Raw genomic sequence first — 18,887 nt, forward strand, 5'->3', positions numbered from 1 at the left:
GGAGGTGTGATGCCTCCTAAAGATAAACCAAGGAAATCTAATTACCGTATATACTCGAGTATTAGCCAAGATTTTCAGCCCATTTTTTTAGACTGAAAGTGCCCCTCTTGGCTTATACTAGAGTCGTTGTCCCAGGGGTCGGCGGGGAAGGAGGAGCGGCAGCTGTCAAATCATACTTACCTGCTCCCGGCGTGTCTCTGCATGTTCCTGCAGCTCTGGCCCCCACAGCTTCTTCCTGTGTTCAGCGGGCACGTGGTACCGCTCATTAAAGTAATGAATATGGACACATATTCATTACTTTAATGAGCGGTGTGATGTGACCGCTGAACACAGGAAGAAGCTGCGGGTGCCCGGAGACCAACTGTCAGTGAGAAGCTGCTAGGGACCACGCCGGGAGCAGGAGAGTATAACGGGGAGGGTGAGCATTGCGCGATATTCACCTGTCCCCGTTCCACCGCTGTGCGCCGCTCCACTTCCACGTCCTCTGCCTGTGACGTTCAGGTCAGAGAGCGCGATGACGTGTTTAGTGCGCACCGCCCTCTGCCTGAACAGTCACTGCGGAAAACACGGAAGAGGAGCAGCGCACAGTGGTGGAACGGGGACAGGTGAATATCGTAAGTGCCGGGGGCCTGCTCCGGACAAGAGGTGAGTGTGTGTATTTTTTTTTTTATCGCAGCAGATGGCTATGGGGCAACTGTTTCTATGGAGCATCTTATGGGGCCATAATCAACCTTTGTGCAGCATTATATGGGGCAAATGTTTCTATGGAGTATCTTACGGGGCCATAATCAGCCTTTGTGCAGCATTGTATGGGGCATATTTTCTATGGGGCCATAATCAACCTATGCAGCTTTGTATGGGGCACATTATCTATGGTGCATCTTATGGGGCTATAATCAACCTTTGTGCAGCATTATATGAGGCAAATGTTTCTATGGAGTATCTTATGGGGCCATAATCAGCCTTTGTGCAGCATTGTATGGGGCACATTATCTGTGGAGCATCTTATGGGGCCATAATCAACCTATGCAGCATTGTATGGGGCACATTATCTATGGAGCATCTTATGGGGCCATAATCTATTCAGCACTGTATGGGACACATTATCTATGGAGCATCTTATGGGGTCATAATCAACCTATGCAGCATTGTATAGGGCATATTTTCTATGGGGCCATAATCAACCTATGCAGCATTGTATGGGGCATATTTTCTATGAAGCATCTTATGGGGCCCATCATGAACTTTATGTAGCATTATATGGGGCATATTTTATTATGGGGCATCTTATGGGGCCCATCATGAACTCTATGGAACATTATATGGGGCTCCTGATTCAATATGGATATTCAAAAACACAACCTACTGATGTCTCAATTAATTTTACTTTTATTAGTATCTATTTTTATTTTTGAAATTTACCAGGAGCTGCTGCATTTCCTACCCTAGGCTTATACTCGTGTCATTAAGTTTTCCCAGTTTTTTGTGGCAAAATTAGGGGTCTCTGCTTATACTCGGGTCGGCTTATACTCGAGTATATACGGTAGTCATTTTGTTACAAATGGAAAGGGAGTGAGAATGATGTTCTTAGGTATCTGGAGTCCTGGCGGAGGTGTGAATTGTATCCATGTAGTGAGTCGTAAATCCAGGAGTTAAATTGAGTTCTAGTGTCAAAGAATTGAACATCTTCATTAGTTTGAATTCTGATATTTTTCTTTCTCTGTCATCCTTAAAATGACCTTTTAGTATTAAGACTTTTAAGTCTGTCATACAATGTCTAGTTCCAGAGAAATGTTTTCCCACAGGCATGTCCACAATATGAGCCAAGCACAGGAGAAATGCATGTTCTATCAAAGGGACTAACATTCTGTCCTACAAAACAGCTTGATAGGGCTCCGTTCTGTAGCGATATCGAGGAATTCTTCCACAGATTTCTACTCAAAGAATTCTTTCATAACAGATATCATATAACAAGACAATGTAAACGACACAGCAAAAAAGAAAGAGGACAAGCTGGACTCCGCAACCTGGCCACAACCAAACTCTGGATCACTACATTGACTGTTTCCGTAAAAAAGTTACATCTGACATTTTGGACAGACACCATAAAGTGCCGCAAAATATCACTATGGAGGAAAGAAAAGCCATACAATTTTAAAAGCCAATAACAATATCATCATCAAGCCAGCAGACAAAGGAGGAGCTGTAGTCATAATGAACACGACAGATTACATCCAGGAAGCAAACACACAAATCTTGGATATAAAATGCTACTCCACTTCAGGGAGATCCGACCAAAAATACATAGAGGAACTAACACATATCATTAATGGATTTGATTCTACTTCATCCTCAACGCTGGAACTTACACCAGACAATTCCCAAACAGGTACCTTCTACATGTTGCCTAAAATACATAAAGAAGGTAATCCTAGGAGGCCTATCACCTCTGGTATTGGGACTTTAACTGAGAATATCTCAGGCTGGGTGGAGAACATTCTGAAACCCTTAGTGAAGTGCACACCCAGCTATATCCAGGACATCACGGATACTCTTTGCAAATTGTCAGCGCTGGGCCCACTTCCAGAGGACACGACACTAGCCACCATGGATGTAGAGTCTCTCTATTCCAACATTCCTCATGAGGATGGAATTGCAGCATGGAAATATTTCCTTCAAATGAACAATCTAGCCACAGAATCAGCACTGTGGCAAGATCAGGTTTGTGCTTCATCACAACTATTTTTCTTTTGGGAACAATTTATACGAACAGTGTATGGGCAGCGCCATGGGAAGCAAAATGTCTGCACAATATGCTATCTTATTTATGGCGAAACTGGAGTAAGAATTTTTGTCATCTTGCTCTATTAAACCTCTTGCATACTTCCGCTACATTGATGATCTGCTAATAATCTGGACAGGCTCAAAAGATAATCTACTAACCTTCCACAATAACTTCAACAAGTACCACCCAACCATCAAGCTTACCCTCAACTTTTGAAAGATCCAAATACATTTTCTGGACATGACCATATACATCAAGGACAACGCCATACAAACCTCAATTTACCATAAGCCCACAGGACGTCCGGCATATCTTAGATGGGACAGCTTTCATTCAAGACACACCAAAAAATCCATCATCTACAGTCAAGCTCTGAGATATATTCGGATCTGTTCAGACAGTAAAGAAAGGGAACTACAGCTGCTATCACTGAGGAACACATTCCTACAAGAAGGATACCATCCACTGGTAATAGATGAACAGATCCACAGGGCTACAAGGGTCCCAAGAAATAGCCACATGGATTACACACTGAGGGAGGACAACAACAGGGTGCCTCTTGTGGTCACATACAACCCCCACATGAGCATCCTAAGGGAAATTGGTGCTGATCTCCATCCCATATTCCAGAGACCACAAACTGAAAGACATATTCCCAGAACTTCCACTTCTCTCCTATAAATGGCCCCCTAACTTAAGGAATCTCCTTGTCAGAAGTGTCCTCTCATCACCATCAGTGACGGGCACATTCCCCTGTAACAATAAAAAATGCAAAACGTGTACCCACATATTACCAACAGATATAGTCCGTGTACCAAACACAAATCAGGACTATAAGGTCACGGGTTCCTTCTCATGTACATCCTCCAACGTGGTGTACATGATACAATGTACGAGGTGCCCTGGAAGTATCTATATTGGGGAAACCATGTAAAAACTACCAACTAGGATGAATCTACACAGACACACAATCAGGAATGAAATGGACACGCCTGTGGGAAAACATTTCTCTGGACCTGGACATTGTATGACAGACTTAAAAGTCTTAATACTAAAAGGTTATATTAAGGGTACGTTCACACAGGACTTTTTTGCTGCTTTTTTTTATGCTAATTTAGGTGCGTTATTTTGGTGCGTATTTGGTGCGTTTTTTGGGTACGTTCACACAGGACTTTTTTGCTGCAGATTTTTGCTGCAGATTTTTGCTGCTTTTTTTATGCCAATTTTCAGCTGCTAGGACACCTCACAATGGCTCTTCACACCTCACAATGGCTCTTCACACCTTACTACCAGGAACTCCCTCACAATAGATCACAATCAGGACACCTCACAATGGCTCACAATGGCTCTTCACACCTCACTAACCACACCCCTAAGCTCTTGGCTGTGAGATCCCTTCCTGCTGGCCATGATTTTCTGCACAAAAAACGCAGCAAATAATGCTACATGCGTTTTTTCACCGTTTTTGCAGCGTTTTTTTCATCACCCATTCAAGTCAATGGGTGAAAAAACGCTGCAAAAACGCTGAAAGAAGTGACATGCCCTATGTCCAAAAAAAGCAGCAAAGCAGAAAATACTGATCAAACAAAAAACCAACGTGTGTGCATGAGATTTCTGAAATCTCATAGGCTTTACTGGTACTGTAAAAAGCAGCTGAAAATTAGCATAAAAAAAAGCAGCAAAAAAAAGCAGCAAAAAAGTCCTGTGTGAACGTACCCTTAGGATGACAGAGAAAGAAAAATTTGAGAATTCAAACTAATGAAGATGTTCAATTCTTTGACACTAGGACTCAATTTAACACCTGGATTTATGAGTCACTACATGGACACAATTCACACCTCCACCAGACGGACTCCAGATAACTAAAGGTACCTTCACACGAAACGACTTTGTAACGATATCGCTAGCGATCCGTGACGTTGCAGCGTCCTCGCTAGCGATATCGTTTAGTTTGACACGCAGCAGCGATCAGGATCCTGCTGTGATGTCGCTGGTCGCTGAATAAAGTCCAGAACTTTATTTGGTCGTCCGATCGCCGTGTATCGTTGTGTTTGAAAGCAAAAGCAACGATACCAGCGATATTTTACACTGGTAACCAGGGTAAACATCGGGTTACTAAGCGCAGGGCCGCACTTAGTAACCCAATGTTTACCCTGGTTACCAGCGTAAAAGTAAAAAAAACAAACAGTACATACTCACCTTCGCTTCCCCCAGCGTCCGCTTCCTGACACTTACTGAGCGCCGGCCCTAAAGTGAAAGTGAAAGCACAGCGGTGACGTCACTGCTGTGCTGTTAGGGCCGGAGCTCAGTCAGTGTCAGGAAGCAGATGCTGGGGGACGCGAAGGTGAGTATGTACTGTTTGTTTTTTTTACTTTTACGCTGGTAACCAGGGTAAACATCGGGTTACTAAGCGCGGCCCTGCGCTTAGCAACCCGATGTTTACCCTGGTTACCCGGGGACCTCGGCATCGTTGGTCGCTGGAGAGCGGTCTGTGTGACGGCTCTCCAGCGACCACACAGCGACTAAACAGCGACGCTGCAGCGATCAGCATCGTTGTCTGTATTGCTGCAGCGTCGCTGTGTGTGATGGGGCCTTAAGGAATTCAGATCACTGCACAATCTCTCCTGAAATGGGGAGCAATATTATATTCTCTAATCTTCTGGTCAGGACTCATAGTAGCCTCAATGGTCCGCCATAAATTAATGCAACGCCGGTTTAATGTTGAAGTTCTTCCCTCGTACGTACGTTGTTGGGAATGTAACATATAATAAAAAATTTTATTTTTTTTTACCTGTTCATACTGTATGATAGTTTAGTTGTGGTGGGATTCATCTGCCTGACTTATGTGAGTCTGTAACTCCATGATAGTCATAAAAAAAAAGCTCTCCGTCACCTCTTCCAAATGCTTAACCCCTTCCCGACCTGTGACACAGCATATGCGTCATGAAAGTCGGTGCCAATCCGACCTGTGACGCATATGCTGTGTCACAGAATGCTCGCGTTCCTGCAGGCCGGGTGAAAGGGTTAACTCCAATTTCACGCAACCTACAGGAACAGGGGGAGTGGTACTTCAGCACGGGGGGTGGCTTTGCCCCCCCGTGGCTATGATTGCTCTGATTGGCTGTTTCACTTTCAACAGCCAATCAGAGCAATTTGTAATATTTCACCAATGAAACTTGGTGAAATATTACAATCCAGCCATGGCCGATGCTGCAATATTGGCCACGGCTGGAGACCCCGATCTGATCCTGCCACCGACTGACAGAGGCGATCTGCCGCCGCCGTCAGTCTTTCCTACCCCTCCTTTATGTTCTCCACGCCATCCTCTCCACTCCGCCCCCCTGTCCTGTCCGGTGCCACCCCTGCTCTCCGATCCCACCCCGGTAACTACAGAATCCCTCGCGGTGTCTGTCCGGCTTGTAGCTTGGGCGCCACCATCTTCCAAAATGGCGGGCGCAGTGCGCCCGACGAATCGGCCGGCAGGTTCGTTCATTCACTTTGATCACTGTGATAGGTTTTATTACAGTGATCAAAATAAAAAAATTGTAAATAGCCCCCCCCCCTTTATCACCCCCATAGGTAGAGAGCAGCATAAAATAAAGAAAATATATTTATTTTTCCACTAGGGTTAGGGTTAGAACTAGGGTTAGGGTTAGGGTTGCATTTAGGGTTAGGGTTAGAATCAGGGTTAGGGTTGGAATTAGGGTATGTGCACACGGTGCAGATTTAACTGCGGATCCGCAGCGGATTGGCAGATTCGCAGCAGTTTTCCATGCATTGTACAGTACCATGTAAACCTATAGAAAACCAAATCCGCTGTGCCCATGGTGCGGAAAATACCACGCGGAATCGCTGAGTTGTATTTTCCGCAGCATGTCAATTCTTTTGTGGATTTCGCAGCGTTTTACACCTGCTCCTCAATAGGAATCTGCAGGTGTAAAACCGCAGGAAATCCGCAGGTAAAATGCAGTGTGTTTTACCTGCGGATTTTTCAAAAACGGTGCAGAAAATTCTGCACACCAATCCGCAACGTGGGCACATAGCCTTAGGGTTAGGGTTGGAATTAGGGTTAAGATTAGGGTTAGGGGTGTGTTGGGGTTAGGGTTGTGATTAGGCTTAGGGTTGGGATTAGGGTTAGGGGTGTGTTGGGGTTAGTGTTGGAGTTAGAATTGAGGGGTTTCCACTGTTTAGGCACATCAGGGGGTCCCAAACACGACATGGCGCCACCACTGATTCCAGTCAATCTTGCATTCAAAAAGTCAAATGGTGCTCCCTCCCTTCCGAGCCCCGACGTGTGCCCAAACAGTGGTTTACCCAAACATATGGGGCATAAGCATACTCAGGAAAAATTGCAGAACAACGTTGGGGGTCTAATTTCTCCTGTTACTCTTGTGAAAATAAAAAATTGGGGGCTAAAAATTTATTTTTGTGGGGGAAAAAAATGATTTTTCATTTTCACGGCTCTACGTTATAAAATTCTGTGAAGCACCTGGGAGTTCAAAGTGCTCACCACACATTTAGATAAGTTCCTTGGGGGTCTAGTTTACAAAATGGGGTCACTTGTGGGGGGTTTCTACTGTTTAGGCACATCAGGGGCTCTGTAAACGCAACGTGACACCCGCAGACCATTCCATCAAAGTCTGCATTTCAAAATGTCACTACTTCCCTTCCGAGCCCCGACGTGTTCCCAAACAGTGGTTTACCCCCACATATGGGGTATCTTCGTATTCAGGACAAACTGGACAACAACTTTTGGGGTCCAATTTCTCCTATTACCCTTGAGAAAATAAAAAAATTGCAAACTAAAAATAATTTTTGAGGAAAAAAAAAAGATTTTTTATTTTCACGGCTCTGCGTTATAAACTTCTGTGAAGCACTTGGGGGTAAATAGTGCTCACCACACATCTTGATTAGTTCCTTGGGAGGTCTAGTTTCCAAAATGGGGTCACTTGTGGGGGAGCTCCAATGTTTAGGCACACAGGGGCTCTCCAAACGTGACATGGTGTCCGCTAACGATTGGAGCTAATTTTTCATTCAAAAAGTCAAATGGCGCTCCTTCCCTTCCGAGCCTTGCATCCAAACAGTGGTTTACCCCCACATATCAGGTATTGGTGTACTCAGGAAAATTTGCCCAACAAAGTCTAGGATCTATTTTATTCTGTTGTCCATACAAAAATGAAAACATTGAGGCTAAAAGAAAATTTTTGCAAAAAAAAAGTACTTTTTCATTTTTACGATCCAATTTGTGAAGCTTCTGGGGGGTTCAAAGTGCTCACTATGCATCTAGATAAGCTCCTTGGAGGGTCTAGTTTCCAAAATGGGGTCACTTGTGGGGGAGATCCAATGTTTAGGCACACAGGGGCTCTCCAAACGAGACATGGTGTCCTCTAAAGATTGGAGCCAATTTTTCATTTAAAAAATCAAATGGCACTCCTTCCCTTCTGAACCCTGCTGTGCGCCCAAACAGTGGTTTCCCCTCCACATATGGGGTATCAGCGTACTCAGGACAAATTGGACAACAACTTTTGTGGTCCACTTTCTCCTTTTACCCTTGGGAAAATAAAAAAAATTGTTACTAAAAGATAATTTTTGTGACTAAAAAGTTAATTGTTAATTTTTTCCTTCCATGTTGCTTCTGCTGCTGTGAAACACCTGAAGGGTTAATAAACTTCTTGAATGTAGTTTTGAGCACCTTGAGGGGTGCAGTTTTTAGAATGGTGTCACTTTTGGGGATTTTCAGCCATACAGACCCATCAAACTGACTTCAACTGTGAAGTGATCCCTAAAAAAAAAAAAAAAAAAAAAAAATGGTTTTGTAAATTTTATTGTAAAAATGAGAAATCGCTGGTCAAATTTTAACCCTTATAACTTCCTAGCCAAAAAAAACTTGTTTCCAAAATTATGCTGATGTAAAGTAGACATGTGAGAAATGTTATTTGTTAACTATGTTGTGTTACATAACTCTGGTTTAACAGAATAAAAATTCAAAATTTGAAAATTGCGAAATTTTCAAAATTTTCCCTAAATTTCACAAATAAACGCAAAAAATATCGACCTAAATTTACTACTTACATGAAGCCCACTATGTCATGAAAAAACATTCTTAGAATCGCTAGGATCCGTTGAAGCGTTCCTGAGTTATTACCTCATAAAGGGACAGTGGTCAGAATTGCAAAAAATGGCCAGGTCATTAAGGTCAAAATAGGCTGGGTCATGAAGGGGTTAAGATCTAAATTTAAAGTGAACCTGTCAGCAGGATTGTGCACAGTAACCTACACATAGTGTCAGGTCAGCGCCGTTATACTGGTTAAATTGATACCTGGTGATGAAATCCGTCTTGTGGTTGTTGTTTAATGTTTTTTTGCAGTTTTCAGTTAATGAGATTCTCATGCTCTTGGGCGGCGCTGTGGGCGGGGCTTTATGTGGTGCTCTGCTTTCATATTCATCTATATTGGCTTATGACAGGTCACTGATCCTTCAGTGACCTGCCCCCCATTTTTTCATAATGCATATAACAATGTTGGTATTATTGTTGATCATGCCTATAATATTGTGGCTATTGCGAGGCTTAGAAATTTTTTTTACATCCAACAAAATGACACCGATGGAGCAAGTCCAATTGCATCTTTCTCTTACTTATAGATGCTATTACACAGGCGCCGCCATTGCCGGTGACATTTTGGTGGATGTAATTTATTTTTTAAGCATCACAATAGCCACAATATTATAGGCATTATCAACAATAATATCAACGCTATTATATGCATTATGTAAAAATGGGCCAGGTCACTGAGGGATCAGTGACCTGTCATAAGCCAATACAGATGCATATGTAATCAGAGCACCACATAAAGACCCGCCCCCAGACCCACCTCAGAGCACAAGAATCTCATTAACTGAAAACTACAAATACAGATTAAACAATAACCACAAGACAGATTTCATCACCAGGTATCCATGTAATCAGTATAACGCCGCCGACCTGACAGTGTCTGTAGGTTACTGTGCACAATCCTGCTGAGAGGTTCACTTTAAGACACCTCAGCTCTGCACTATTATACACAGTTCTTTTTAAATGTGTACTATTTCTTCTTGATACTCATCTGACAGAAAATATTGGCTCTTACGATACTTTAGATTGTGAAGTCACCGAGCCCCATACTCTAATTACACCAGAGAGGTTTCATCACTAGCTACTCATTTATTACTGATGAAGACTGCTGAGGTTGGTCATTTCAGTAAATGTGTTATTGCCTATAGTCACAGTTTTTGATTACAGAAGTCAGTGTCAAAAATACTCTGATTTAACCTCTTCCTGCAGCCAGTTTTGTGTTCCTAATCAGGCCCCATTTTTCATATCTGACGTATGTCACGTTATGTAGTCATAACTTTGGAGTTAATCACAAAGGATAATAGAAAACAAATGGATCTTACAAATTTTCCAACTTTTTACAATACCCTACATACGATTGTACTGTCTGGGCACATGGCAGTGTTCAGAAGGGAAGGAGCACCATGTAGCTATTTGAATGTAGATCTAGCTAGACTAGATTGCAGACACAATGTATTGGGTCACCTGGCAGCTCAAAAGATATCCACCATGGACATGCCTGGCACGATCTTCTCTGCTTTCCATATCCCAAGGATTGCCTTGCTCATTGCCCTTTAACACCCTTGCATGTATCTGGACTTACACTGGGACCCCTAGGCTTGGACTATGGTGTTACCTGCTATTCTGTGGTATTAGATGTCAAGAAGAATAGTCAGGTAGCTGGGTCAGAACCAGAAGGACAGAATCAGAAGACACAAAAGTAGTCAGTAAACGGGCCACGTTCACAACAGGAAGCAAATACACAAGCCACATGATGAGCACAGAGGACTGAACCAGAGGAGAACAACGCTGTTTCTGGCAGATTCCTGTCATATGCTTTGAGCTTTAGTAGGGTGTGGTACTTTCCAAATGGCTGAAGTAGGGAGCAGATTACTCCACCTGGACAGAAGGAACAGATCCCAGAGGAGATTCGACACACCATATGCAGAAGCCCTAATTGGGGTTGATCGAATAGCTTCGGATAAGTGCTTATCCGAATAGCTATAGTGCTTCCCGAATAGCTGCCTTGGTAACCTGGATACCTGTAGCGCTCCTGATAATAAGCTGTTTGGCGTCGCTGCTGCATGTGTCGTGGCTGTTTGACAGTCACAACACTTGCATAGATAGCCCAAAAATGGGCACGGGCTCTGCTTGTATGAGTTGTGACTGTCACACAGCAACACAACACTGGCAGCTGCAGCGATGAACAGATGATTATCGGGAGCGCTCCATGTAACAAGGTTCCCGAGGCAACTATTCGGTTAGCGCTATAGCTCTTAGGATAAGGAGTTATGCAAAGCTATTCGATCAACCCTAACCCTAATATAACTAAATGACAGAAAACCAGAATAGTCGAAATCCCCATGAAGTGATTCCATTTTATAAATTAATTCACTGAGGGTTATCATCTATACACATGTGGTCAAAATTGTTGGTACCCCTCGTTTAATGACAGAAAAACACACAATGGTCACAGAAATAACTTGACTCTAAGGGTACTGTCACACTCTGCAACTTTCCAACGATCACGACCAGTGATACGACCTGGCCGTGATCGTTGGAAAGTCGTTGTGTGGTCGCTGGAGAGCTGTCACACAGACCGCTCTCCAGCGATCAACGATGCCGAAGGCCCCGGGTAACCAGGGTAAACATCGGGTTACTAAGCGCAGGGCCGCGCTTAGTAACCCGATGTTTACCGTGGTTACCAGCGTAAAAGTAAAAAAAAAAAAATCAGTACATACTCACATTCCGGTGTCCTTCAGGTCCCTTGCCGTCTGCTTCCCGCACTGACTGAGTGCCGCCGTAAAGTGAAAGCAGATCACAGCGGTGACGTCACCGCTGTGCTCTGTACTGCCTTACGGTCGTCAGTCAGTCAGTGAGGGAAGCAGACGGCAAGGGACCTGAAGGACACTGGAATGTGAGTATGTACTGTTTTTTTTTTTTTACTTTTACGCTGGTAACCAGGGTAAACATCGGGTTACTAAGCGCGGCCCTGCGCTTAGTAACCCGATGTTTACCCTGGTTACAAGCGAACGCATTGCTGGATCGCTGTCACACACAACGATCCAGCGATGACAGCGGGAGATCCAGCGACGAAATAAAGTTCCAAACGATCTGCTACGACGTACGATTCTCAGCAGGGTCCCTGATCGCTGCTGCGTGTCAGACACAGCGATATCGTATGGATATCGCTGGAACGTCACAGATCGTACCATCGTAGCGATCAAAGTGCCACTGTGAGACAGTACCCTAACAATAGTAGCAATAAATAAAAAAAGATTGTAGACGCCTGTGATGCTAATTAGTGGACAGTGACACACCTTGATTTAACATGTCCCTTTTGTCACATATTCAGGGGTATCATCATTTCTGTCCATGCCTATTTCATAAGTTTTATTTTTTTTTATTCTGTGGAAGCATGGTTAAAAAGCAATGTCTGATGATCATTTGTTCATTTTCATAGATTATTTATTATTACTTTTGTCAGATTCAAGTTATTTTTTGACTGTTGTGGGATTTTCTGTCATTAAACGAGGGGTAACAACAATTTTGAACATGTGTGTAGTCTGTTTTTCCATTTACAAATGATGGACCTGAGTGAGGGCTTGTTTTTTGTGAGATGAGAATTGATATTATTTTCGCCTACATAACATTGATTAGTTTCTTTTTATTCAATATTTGGGAGGCAGAATGAACAAACAGTTGAACACCATGCACTACTGATTCATGTGATCCAGGAAACTAGTCTGATTGCCGTATGTGGAGTCGGGAAGGAATTTTTTTCCCCAATGTGGAGCTTACTCTTTGCCACATGGGTTTTTTTTTGCCTTCCTCTGGATCAACATGTTAGGGCATGTTAGGTTAGGCTATGGGTTGAACTAGATGGACTTAAAGTCTTCCTTCAACAACTATGTAACTATCTATTAATGTTGTCTATTAGACTGTGAACTGTCATTGTCTTGGTAAATAATTACAGGTTTTTTTACATAGCTTGCCATTTTTATGGACAGTTTAAAGGGAATTTGTCACCCCAAAAATGGCCTATAGACTAAGGCCACCGGCATCAGGGGCTTATCTACAGCATTCTGTAATGCTGTAGATGAGCCCCCGATGTAACCTGAAAGATGAGAAATAAAGGTTAGATTATACTCACCCAGGGGCGGTCCCGCTGCGGTCCGGTCCGATGGGCGTCGCAGTTCGGGTCCGGCGCCTCCCATCTTCATAGGATGACGTCCTCTTCTTGTCTTCCTGCCGCGGCTCCGGCGCAGGCGTACTTTGCCCTGTTGAGGGCAGAGCAAAGAACTACAGTGCGCGGGCGCCTCTGACCTTTCCCAGCGCCTGCGCACTGGAGTACTTTGCTCTGCCCTCAATAGGGCACCCAGACCGCGATGCTCATCGAACCGGACCGCAGTGGGACCGCCCCTGGGTGAGTATAATCTAACCTTTATTTCTCATCTTTCAGTTTACATCGAGAGCTTATCTACAGCATTACAGAATGCTGTAGAAAAGCCCCTTATGCCGGTGGCCTTAGTTTATAGGCCATTTTTGGGGTGACCGACTCCCTTTTAAGTAGAAATGTTCAAAAATATAAAATTCAATGATATTTTATTCAAAAATAATTGTTTTTTTCTTAGCAGATGACTGCACCCGGAGATCAGAGGGACAGCTGACATCTTCAATTTTTAAATCGGATGATCTTGAAATCCCACAGGATGCAACTGAATTGAATGCCATGACTTCAGATATACCATCATCCCTTCACAGCAAAGTTCTGTCATCTGATCTTTTGAAACAGGTCCTGTCTCCTGATTTATTACTGACTACAAAGGAAAATGAAAGTCACACAATAAGCATTAAAACACAATCTGCTCCTAAAGAAAAGAAATCATTTTCACATTCAGAATATGGAAATACCATAAACCAAAGAACCCACACAGCTGTGGCTAAGCACCAGAGAACCCACACAGGGGAGAAGCCATTTTCCTGTTCAGAATGTAGCAAATGTTTTAACGAGAAATCAGTTTTGGTTAAGCACCAGAGAACCCACACAGGGGAGAAGCCATTTTCCTGTTCAGAATGTGGGAAATGTTTTAAACAGAAATCGGCTTTGGTTAAGCACCACAGAACCCACACAGGGGAGAAGCCGTTTTCATGTTCAGAATGTAGCAAATGTTTTAACGAGAAATCAGTTTTGGTTAAGCACCAGAGAACCCACACAGGGGAGAAGCCTTTTTCCTGTTCAGCATGTGGGAAATGTTTTAACCAGAAACACAAGCTTGTTATACATCAAAGAACCCACACAGGTGAGAACGCTTTTTCCTGTTCAGAATGTGGGAAATGTTTTAACCAGAAATCATATTTGCATAAGCACCAGAGAATTCACACAGGGGAGAAGCCTTATTCATGTTCAGAATGTGGGAAATCTTTTAACGAGAAATCAGTTTTGGTTAAGCACCAGAGAACCCACACAGGGGAGAAGCCTTTTTCCTGTTCAGCATGTGGGAAATGTTTTATCGAGAAACAGAAGCTTGTTATACATCAAAGAACCCACACAGGTGAGAACGCTTTTTCCTGTTCAGAATGTGGGAAATGTTTTAACCAGAAATCATATTTGCTTAAGCACAAGAGAATTCACACAGTTGAGAAGCCTTATTCATGTTCAGAATGTGAGAAATGTTTTAACCACAAATATAAACTAGTTACGCACCAGAGAACCCACACAGGGGAGAAGCCTTTTCCCTGTTCAGAATGTGGGAAATGTTTTAACGAGAAATCAGTTTTGGTTAAGCATCAGAGAACCCACACAGGGGAGAAGCCTTTTTCCTGTTCAGAATGTGGGAAATGTTTTAACCAGAAACACAAGCTTGTTATACATCAAAGAACTCACACAGATGAGAACGCTTTCTCCTGTTCAGAATGTGGGAAATGTTTTAACCAGAAATCATATTTGCTTAAGCACCAGAGAATTCACACAGTTGAGAAGCCTTATTCGTGTTCAGAATGTAAGAAATGTTTTAACCACAAATATAAACTAGTTACACACCAGAGAACCCACACAGGGGAGAAGCCTTTTTCCTGTTCAGAATGTGGGAAGTGTTTTAAACATAAAACTATTTTGTTTAAGCACCAGAGAACTCACACAGGGGAAAATCCATTTTCCTGTTCAGAATGTGGGAAATGTTTTAACCAGAAATCGGCTTTGGTTACGCACCACAGAACCCACACAGGGGAGAAGCCGTTTTCATGTTCAGAATGTGGCAAATGTTTTAACGAGAAATCAGGTTTGGTTAAGCACCAGAGAACCCACACAGGGGAGAAGCCTTTTTCCTGTATAGCATGTGGGAAATGTTTTATCGAGAAACAGAAGCTTGTTATACATCAAAGAACCCACACAGGTGAGAACACTTTTTCCTGTTCAGAATGTGGGAAATGTTTTAACCAGAAATCATATTTGCTTAAGCACCAGAGAATTCACACAGGGGAGAAGCCTTATTCATGTTCAGAATGTGGGAAATGTTTTAACGAGAAATCATATTTGGTTGTGCACCATAGAACTCACACAGGGGAGAAGCCTTTTTCCTGTTCAGAATGTGGGAAATGTTTTAACCAGAAATCATATTTGCTTAAGCACCAAAGAATTCACACAGGGGAGAAGCCTTATTCATGTTCAGAATGTGGGAAATGTTTTAACGAGAAATCAGATTTGGTTGTGCACCATAGAACTCACACAGGGGAGAAGCCTTTTTCCTGTTCAGAATGTGGGAAATGTTTTAACCACAAATATAAACTAGTTACACACCAGAGAACCCACACAGGGGAGAAGCCTTTATCCTGTTCAGAATGTGGGAAGTGTTTTAACCAGAAAACAAATTTGTTTAAGCACCAGAGAACTCACACAGGGGTGAAGTATTTTTCCTGCACAGAATGTGGGAAATATTTTAACCATAAATTTATTCTTGTTGCGCACCAGAGAACTCACACAGGGGAGAAACCTTTTCCATGTTCAGAATGTTGGAAATGTTTTAACCAATAATTGCATTTTCTTAAAGTGGTTGTCCACTATTAAGGCAATCCCTTGTCATTCCTCATGTTTGGCTTTAACCCCTTTCCCACCTTGGACGTATCCATATGTCCCTGTAACCTGGGTCATATTGACATCTCGACAATTTTGCTCTCACACGGCCTGTGCAAACACGATCACCGCTGGGATTCACCTGATTCTGACTGCTGACACCCGACACTCAGTGCCAGGAGTGGTCCCACACCGCTCCTGCGGTACTTTAATCCCCTAAGTGATGTGATCGAGCTCACAGCAGACCGCCTCTTTGCCTTTGGTTCGGAGACCCTGCAACATCTTTGTGGGGTCCTGATCATTGCCATGGTGACCCAATGTTGTGACGATGACCTGAGCTAGCAAAGTTGCTTTATCATAATCGGCAACTTTGTGTGTCAGAGCAGCGGTGACAGTTTGCATAGCATAGGGATGCTCCTGTATCCCCATGCTATACAAGTGATCAGCCTGGAAAAAATGAAAGTCCCATAGTGGGACAAAGTAAAAAAAAAGTTAAAGAAAGTAAAAAAAAAAAAAAAGTTTAGAAAAAATGTAAAAATATAAAAAAAATCAAAAGTAAAAATATATTGTACCCATAAATATTTGAATAAAAAAAATATAAGCAATAAAAGTACACATTTGGTATCGTCGCATCCAGAACAAACACACCTATGAAACTGTCCCACTATTTAACCCCTTTAGTGAAACCATAAAAATTCAATAAAAAACAAGACAAAAAACAATGCTTTGTCATCATACCGTTGAACAGAAAGTGGAATAAAAAGCGATCAAAAAAATAAATATAAATAAACATGGTACCGCTGAAACGTCATCTTGCCTGCAAAAAAGGAGCCATCATACAGATCCATCAGTGGAAAAATAAAAAGGTTATAGCTCTCAGAATAAAGGAATGCAAAAATAATAATTTTTTCAACAGGAAAGATATATATCTTGGTACCGTGTTAGCCAGTAGATAGAATAATATTTAGAATTGAGAGTCCTCAGTGGTTGATACCTTTTAATGGCTAACTGAAAAGATGGTAACAAATTGCAAGCTTTTTTTCTATAAATTGTTTTGTGTGAAAGTGCCAAAACATTAAAAAGATAAAACTGTGATATCGCTGTAATCAAACTGTCTTATCAATTTTACCACATGCGGAGCGACATAACAACAAAATAAGAATCCTGAATTGCTGATTTTTGTTCATTCTTCCTCCCAAAAATCATAATAATAAAAACGTCAACTCGTCTCGCAAAAAACATGCCCTCACATGATATGGTGATGCGCAATAAAAAGCATTTTTTAAGTGTGTGACAGCAGCCAAACAAAAAAACAATATAAATCTGGTATCACTGAACCAAAGAGTAAAGTTGCCTAATCGCTTATACTGCATGAGGAATGATGTAGAATGTAAGTCCGCAAGGACAGGGTCCTCTCCCCTCTGCACCAGTCTGTCATTGTAAATTTGTTTACTGTAAATGTTATCTGTAACCCCTTTTCTCATGTACAGCACCATGGAATTAATGGCGCTATATAAATAAATAATAATAATAATGTAAAAAATAAATAAAACCAATTCTTCACCTGCTGTTTTGTTTGTTCTGTCTCACCAAAGATCGCAGTAAGGCTTGGCTCACATTTATTCTGCGCTGAGCGCTTACACCAATGTAAATCTCTGACGTATGTGATTCAGACTGAATCCCAGCAGAATATTCCCTATAGTGAGTTAGATGGAGACACTGTGGATGCCATAGGACCTGTGAACCGATGGTGTCCATCTTTTTAGGACTGCATAAAAGTTCTGTCGGCCACAGTTTTGTGCATTTCTGAATAGAAGGACAAAGCTGAACAGAGGCCAGACGAAAGTTCAGAATAACTCTGCTGCCTCATTAAAGTGAATGGATCCCGGGGGTTTCATCTGAATCTCGTCCCTTGGAGATTTAGATGGAAGCCCCAGAGTAAGTGCTCAGCGTAGAGCGCTTTATAAATGTAATCCCAAACATTATGTAAAATGTTCCCAATAAAAGCTTCAAATCAATCCACAAAAAAGCAAGTTCCCACTCAGGTCTGTCATCTGTTAACGGAAATATAGGGGGCTTCCACGTTACTGGAAGCACAAAGGCTCTGGAAAAGTGAAATGGCTCCATAACTTTCCAAAGAAATTCAACAAATTCTGCACTCTCAAATACAAATGCCTCCCCTCTCCCTTCTGAACCCCACAGTGTAACTAAACCACATATAATGTCCACATTTGGCATTTCTAAAGCAACAAGAGCCCGCCTAACTAATGGGTGTGTGTCTCCAGAAGCACGAGCTGGGCATAACGTACTGGTGCCTGCAACATACTGATTATAGCAGCATACTGGTCACTACAACGTACTGGTCACTACAACGACAGTTTGCAACTTTGACTAGGCAACATTCATTGCTGCTTGTTTCTGGAAAACACCCATGGAGTCAAAATCTCTGTATATGGAGTCCGCAAGCTATTATAGCACAATCTGTGCTCCAGGAGGCAAATAGCGCTCTGTCCCTTCCAAGTCTCTAGTATGGCCAAGCACTACTGTACAGCCACATATGGGGTATTGCCACATTCAATAGAACTTGTTGGACAAATTAAGGTGCCCTTTTTACCCACTTGTGTGAAAATGTAAAATCTGAGACTAAAACAAAATTTTGGTGTTAAAAATGTAGTTGTTTTTTCTTCACTGCCCAATGATATAAAAGTATGTGACACACCCGTGGTGTCAACATGATCACTACATAGTTACATATAGTTATTAAGGTTGAAGGAAGACTGTAAGTCCATCTAGTTCAACCCATAGCCTAACCTAACATGCCCTAACATGTTGATCCAGGGGAAGGCAAAAAAACCCCATGTGGCAAAGAGTAACTCCACCATGGGGAAAAAAATTCCTTCCCGACTCCACATACGGCAATCGGACTAGTTCCCTGGATC

At 42.4% G+C, this 18,887-nt stretch overlaps 1 protein-coding gene across 1 annotated transcript in view; it reads left to right on the plus strand.

Moving 5' to 3' along the window:
- The window catches only part of LOC143767926 (uncharacterized), a 60,149-nt gene extending 41,780 nt beyond the window's left edge, over positions 1 to 18,369 (plus strand). Inside the window, exon 13 of the mRNA XM_077256445.1 lies at positions 13,514 to 18,369. Within this exon, the coding sequence (XP_077112560.1) occupies positions 13,514 to 15,909 (2,396 nt within the window). The 3' untranslated portion in view covers positions 15,910 to 18,369. The remainder of the gene's footprint in view (positions 1 to 13,513) is intronic.
- The last annotated feature ends 518 nt before the right edge of the window (positions 18,370 to 18,887 follow it).

The sequence above is a fragment of the Ranitomeya variabilis genome, chromosome 4, assembly GCF_051348905.1.
Source record: "Ranitomeya variabilis isolate aRanVar5 chromosome 4, aRanVar5.hap1, whole genome shotgun sequence".
Taxonomy (NCBI): Eukaryota; Metazoa; Chordata; class Amphibia; order Anura; family Dendrobatidae; genus Ranitomeya; species Ranitomeya variabilis.